Source organism: Pistacia vera, unplaced genomic scaffold, assembly GCF_008641045.1.
Source record: "Pistacia vera cultivar Batoury unplaced genomic scaffold, PisVer_v2 Contig405, whole genome shotgun sequence".
In the NCBI taxonomy this organism is placed as follows: domain Eukaryota; kingdom Viridiplantae; phylum Streptophyta; class Magnoliopsida; order Sapindales; family Anacardiaceae; genus Pistacia; species Pistacia vera.
Window position 1 is genome coordinate 1,614,458 of NW_022196230.1, and position 6,695 is coordinate 1,621,152.

The 6,695-nt window shown below is 33.1% G+C and overlaps 1 protein-coding gene across 1 annotated transcript; it reads right to left on the minus strand.

Annotated features, from left to right (window-relative positions):
• Positions 1-5,252: 5,252 nt before the first annotated feature.
• LOC116142135 (peptidyl-prolyl cis-trans isomerase NIMA-interacting 4-like) lies at positions 5,253-6,378 on the minus strand. Its single transcript, XM_031427574.1, has 4 exons — positions 6,354-6,378; positions 5,902-5,952; positions 5,672-5,781; positions 5,253-5,435 (listed from the first exon to the last, which is right to left on the minus strand). The coding sequence occupies exons 1-4, from the start codon at positions 6,376-6,378 to the stop codon at positions 5,253-5,255; spliced, it is 369 nt and encodes a 122-aa protein (XP_031283434.1).
• Positions 6,379-6,695: the final 317 nt, after the last annotated feature.

Below are 6,695 nucleotides of genomic sequence, written 5' to 3' on the forward strand. Positions count from 1 at the left end.
CAGCCAAACTTTGATTACATTGTGGTGGAGGTGTCATTTTACTCACTGGAAGTTTTTTCCATTGTCGGAATCCGACAATACCATTAATTTTGAATTTGATTAACGAAAAACAAAAGAACAAGATAAATAAGCAAATGAAAATGAAGTGCATGCTTGGGTAGTTTTAGTGAAGGTTAAGAGCAGCATGAAGATGATAGTATCCTGACCTGAGTTGATTCACTCCTCTTGAAAATCACAGCTACCTCACAGCAAGGATGTGTTATGTAATTGCGGTGTATCTCTCTGATCTCTCTTTCATGATATGTTATTCTCTTCTGCTTGTCGTAATTTATAGGCACACTCACACTTTATTTGAAAGAATCTGGTACAGTTAAAAATCAAGGATACCATAAAGTGGGTTAATTTAAATAAAAGAAAAGTTAGTCCAAACCCCTGAGTTATAATAACCCCCTTTGGTTTTAGATATGGCTCACGACCCCTACCGCCGTTAGTCAGAGTTACTTAAAAATCTGTCATCTGACATCCTACACAACTCAAATTTCATATTTACCACTGATTTGCATAAAATAAAATAATTAATAAATATAAACCATTTTAAATTTATATAATAAATAATTAACTAAAAATCACTTATGAGAATTATCAAACCCTAAACTCCAATCAGTGGCGGCCAAGCTTGCGGTCTAACCCACAACCAAAATAAGAGGCTGCAGCTTTGCCCAACAAGGCCACGGCTTCCTAGCCTTCAAGAGGGCAACGCGACAGATGGTGGCTTGACAGGATGATGGGAAGAGGCAGTTTGACAAGATGGGAGGAGAAGACTTGAGTAGAGGAGGTGGTGGTGGCAGCCTAAGGAAAAAGAGGAGAGGGAGCGTGAAGAGAACGATGTGAGGAAGTAGCGGCTGCCTGAGGAGAAAGAAGAGAGTGGCCGCCTGAAAAGATGAAAGAAGGTGTCGACCTTTTAGGAAAAGATGATTAGATGATTAATTTTTTTGGGCTTCGTATTTTTTTATTTTTATGTGTTTGGATTTTAAATTTGGAATTAGTTTTAGTTTTTTTTTTTTTTTTTTTTTGGTTATTCATATAAAGTTAATCTTTTAGCCCTGATGTTTTTGATTTAACAGAAAGGTGTTAACGTTGACTAATAGTACTATAGCAGGGTGTTGTGAACTATCTTCCAAAAACAACAGGGGTTCAAATTTAGAAAGACTATCATTACAATAAAAAAGAAGTGGGACCAATTAGATAGACCATATAGGTCTTGCAATAATTAAGACCAACAGTAATATCAATTATTTAGTTTTATATATATTATAATTTATATGCAATATGGTATCTCATCTTATAATTGCATGTACAATTTTTGTTAAGTTCTTAACTAGATAAGTGTTAAATTAAAAAAAAAAAAAAAAAAAAAAATCACTTCCAATTGAGAAAATTTTCCAACTAAATTGGGTGATTATGCTTCCTCTTCTCTTTCTCTGGATCTACAATATTAGAAAAAGTTCAATTTATTCTACAGGTACTCCATCTTCGTTTCTCTCCACTTTCAAAATAAAATACATATTTAAGTGTGGGGCTCAAGAAAAGTCATATATGATACTTAATATACTCTTAATCCGATACTGAGGTGTACTATAACTTTTAGAGTAAACCACATCTTCCCACCCAAAGTTTGGAGACTCTACAATTCCCACCACTAGTTTCATAAATTGTAGATTCTCACCCTTAAATTAACAGATAACTATTTAATCTAACAGTTAAAAAGGTAAGATGGTTATTTCAAAGATAAAAATTTTAAAATAACCCTTCACTTCTTAAATTCACCCCACCAAAAAATTTCAAAATAACCCTTCACTTTTCTAATTTACCCCATCGGCGATTTCAGGCCATTTCGGCCTGTTTCCGACATAATCAACCCCTCCTGACACCACCATTACAATCCCCTCAACCCCCACATCAAAACTCATAACCTCCCTGCCTGATTGAACCCCCCAATCGCAGGTCGTTGCTTTTAGTGTCAATCGAAATTTCATTCAAATTCTGGCAAGTCCTGACCCCAAAAACCACCCGCAAGACCACCAATAGCATCATCAACTTCCACCCACCAAAACCCACAACATTTCTGACTGCAATTGCTCACCGATGGCCGTCGCCTCTCCCTTAGGTTTTAGCATTTTTTCGCCCCTTTCCAACCAAATTCCGGCACCTCGCCGAGGTGCAGTCAGGTGAAAAAGTTAGGGGTTTTGGTGAGGAGGATAAGGGGATGCTGATGGTGATGTCGAGGAGGTCCAATGGTGCTAGAATCAGGCTAGATTCTTGGGTTAGCCGGGATCTTTTAGGGTTATTTGAGGGAAATTTGAGATGTAAGGGTTATTTTGAGAAAAAAATAACAATGTTAATTTAAGAATGGAATCTGGAATTTATGAAACCAGGGGTGGGAACTGAAGGTTCGCCAAACCTTGGGTGGAAAAAAGTCGCTTACTCTAACTTTTAATCCGAGAACCATTAATTATAGTACAGATGTCTTAAAATAGAAGCAGCTAGATGATGATATTTGTAAGTGTGGGACTAATTAGCAAGAAAAATCCAAACACGTACACCACCTCAAATCAATAAGTGGGAGCCATTGATCAAAACAAGAAAAAAGACATGTGATCAATAATTTTTAAAAGATTTTTCATTAATTTTCTTCATCAATAATGCTATTACCTTGACGATTATCTTAGTTTTTAATTAATTTTCTACATCAATAATGGCTAAAACACATGGATTATATATATTTCTTACGACACAAACAATCTAGAATATTACGCAATCATATTGATAATTGATCATGCTCACGGACAACATCCAATGTTGATCTATATATATATAAAGATAAAAAAAAAACACAATTTTTAATATATCAAAATGTTAAATATTTTATCTTTTAGTGTCTTACATGTGTCTTTAAGGAACATGTAATAGCAACCCAAAAAAATTACTTTTGTTTACGGTATAAATGATTGATTGTTAAAAAGGATAGAAGAAATTTCATTATTGGAGATAAGTAATTAATGAGTAATATTATACATTCCAAAAGATATCACAAAATTCACTTTCCAAATTATGTGTTATCTTATCTAGCAATGTCATGTCATGTAAGTCACCAATTCATCACTTCTTTTAAAACTTAATACCATGCAAGATTATATATCACTGGAGATTCAAGAAAATTTTGAAATAATTTTTGCCATGAATGGTATTATTATTAATTAATATATACAAAGATAAGAACATGAGAAATTACGCACAACTATTATTTAATTATCACTAATGTAACTAAGAAAAGAAGCTTTAAAGATATTGAAGTGATAATGCTAGACCACAATGATTTGGTTGGCCAAATAGAAATAATTCACGTGAGATTGCTGTAAATACAGACAAAGCAAATAACAAAAGAGGAAAATTCATAAAGAAAGACCTGGAAGTCAATAGCTATGGATAAATTTACAAATGTCTCTAAATAGATGATATTGATAAATGTGGTCTATAAGCATGAAATGGATCACATGAACTTATTTCCACATTTTATGGATAAAGTGGGGCCATCAACCTTATCTCTTTCACATAGAAAACCACCAAATGATAATATTTAGTTTCTACATTTATTACATCATAATAACTTCTAATTTATGATTGTATTTGAAAAATATTTATTTGTATTGTCTTTCATTTTTATTTAGTGCTTATCTTGTTTATTATTAACATCATTCATTAATACAACACTCAAATTGTATTATTCAAAGATTTATATCTAATTATTAAATTAATACTTCTTAGTGTATTAACAATAAATTTATACAATACACATATGTTATTATTTTTTATTCTTTTAATATACAAAAAAAAAAAAAAAAAAAAAATATTTGCATTTTTAGATTCTTGCATATATTTTATAGAAAAAAATTATCCTTGTGATTGTAATTATCTTTAAATTTAAAATAATACTTCAATGTAAAACTTGTTCTTGTTTTATTATGTTGCAAAGAATTTCTTGTGTTCCAGTGCTCTTGGAAATTATCAATCGGTAATTTGTGTCTCATTATTTATTTTCAAATTTATATCCTTAGCATGCATCTTGACAAGGAGTTTGATGTTTAATTAATAGGAAATTAGGATTATGGTATGTAAATTAAGTTTTTTATTTTCATTTATTAAAATCATTGATTAGAAAGTACTTGTGGGCAATCTAATAATATAGATTTTGAAGTTTAAATAAAACGAGATGAATGTATATTAAGTTTAAATAAAGTGAGGTGAATGTATATTATATGCATTAACTATAGTATCTCATCTTATAATTAAATTACTTGTATGTGCAATTTTTGCAATCAACTTTTCAATTAGATAAGTCTTAAAATTACCAAAATTTGTCACATTAAAAATCATTTATAATTATAATTATTTGAAAAAAAAAAATAGGAAAACAAAATATATATCTAAACATTTTTCTGAAATATAGGGATGTATATAATATGCACATATGTTTGGCTTAAGTTCAAGTGTAAATGTTAAGTGATGCTACATTTGTAAGTCTAAAGGTTTATCTGATTATTTGATCATACCCATAATAAACAGAAGAGAGCTATAATTAAAATGGTAAAGGGGGTAAGAGACATGCAATAATTTTTTTTCAAAATGAAAAAAATAAAAAAAAAAATAGAAAAAGAAATTGAATGAGCAAGAAAACAGGCATTAAGTGAAAAAGTTAACAGATGAACTGTATTTGTCAATCAATAAATATATATTTAAGTGGTTGCCCCGTCATGCATCATGCATCATGCAGTTAGTTGTCTTACATGGACAATAATTACTCAATAAAGCTACAGACACCAAAAAATTTACACCGAAAATATGTACCGGCCTACGTGTACCAGACACCTGATTTTTCTATCAATTTTTTTCTAGTAGACGACCGTTCACTCACATGGACTCCCGTCCATATTATATGGACGGGGGTCCATATACCAGGGATGGGCGTCCCCATTTAAAGGACGTCTGTCCATAAATAAAATACAATAAAAAAATTTACAAAACATTAGGGACAGCCGTCCATCCATTATGGACGACCGTCCATTACTTTTGGAGGGGCGTCCACAAATAATGGACGTCCGTCCTTGACCCAAATATGAAAAAAAAAAAAAAACTTTGGGGACAGTCGTCCACAAATTTTGGACGACCGTCTCTTACGTTTGGACGAGCATCCATTAGAAATGGACGCTTGAACACCTCTTCTTCTTCGTCTTTGTTGATTTGATGGGTGCACTGGTAGCTCCAATGGGTGTGCTGAAGGCATTTTCCTGGAATGGGCCGGCCGTTTTGCCACGTGGAAACCATCCAAGGTCTCCACCCTTCTTCCCAGATGGGCATTCCGAATATTCTGCAGCTATCTGATGAGAAGGGGTAAGGAACAAAAATGATTTAGCAAACACCCAAACTCAGGCATTCTTAGTGGTGCCCAACTAAGTTGTCTTTCTTAAAAGTGCATAATTTATGCCAGGCATAATTTACCACTATAACTTAAATAAGATAGTCATCACTAACACTTGTGCTCATGGTCTCTAAACCAAGAGTGAATATTTAGCATCTTCAATAGTTATGGAATGATAGTTTCTACTGGATTCACCTTAGCAAACTCAGCTAGTGGAACCTTATCTCCATTGCTAAGCCAACCATCTTGCAGCTTCTTGTATGCTTCATTGATCTTCCCTCGTTTCTCACATAAGACATGTCTCGCTACAACAAATTAAGGAGTATCACAAGCAAAACCAGACAAAGAAAGGTGTGACAGATATGTGATAGATAATCATTAAATGAATGATAAGCTACTAAAGGCAGCAAGCAAAAATTAGAAACCTTTGACATATGTGCAGGTGGCTAGCCCGTCAGCTGACTTCCCACCTTTTCCTTTACTCGTTGGGAATGAAGACGAAGAAAAAGAGAGGAGATGGGGAATGAAGACGCAGAAGAATGGGTTTTAGTTTAGAATTTTTTTTTATTTAAAGTATGGACGGGCCAATGGACGACCGTCCATAATTTATGGACGGTTGTCCCCAAAGGTTTTTTTTTTTTTTTTTTTTTCATATATTGGTCAAGGACTGGCGTCCATTATTTGTGGGCGCCCATCCAAAAGTAATTGACGGCCGTCCATAATGAATGGATGGCTGTCCCTAATGTTTTGCAAATTTTTTTTATTATATTTTATTTATGGACGGACGTCCTTTAAATGGGGATGCTCGTCCCTGGTGACCGTCCATATTTGATGGACGGCCGTCCACTAGAAAAAAATTGATAGAAAAATTAGGCACCTAGTACACGGAGACCGGTACACATTTTCGGTGCAAATTTTTCGGTGTTCTTAGCTTTATTGATAATTAATTGGTGAGAGCAACTATCATGCATGATTCACGTTGTACCAAAAAAATCAATGCATATAAAATGAAAGACAAAGTCTTCTGCGTTGTGAACACTAAACAATCAATAATTTTAGATAGAAAAATGAACTTCTCAATTTTTCATTAATCTCAAATGTATTTACAGTATGCTTATATAGCTAAAGACTGATCTGATGTGGCAATCCAAGTGATTCACAACAAAAGAAAATCTCAACCATTCAATCATGAATAATACTACATTTACGAAGACTTTAT

Coding starts and splice junctions, on each gene's coding strand:
- LOC116142135 (XM_031427574.1), bottom strand. CDS start 6,378: ATGTGTACCGGTCTCCGTGTACTAG. Junction 5,953..6,353: donor TACCGGTCTCCGTGTACTAG/GTGCCTAATTTT, acceptor CAACGAGTAAAG/GAAAAGGTGGGAAGTCAGCT. Junction 5,436..5,671: donor CACTAGCTGAGTTTGCTAAG/GTGAATCCAGTA, acceptor CCTTCTCATCAG/ATAGCTGCAGAATATTCGGA.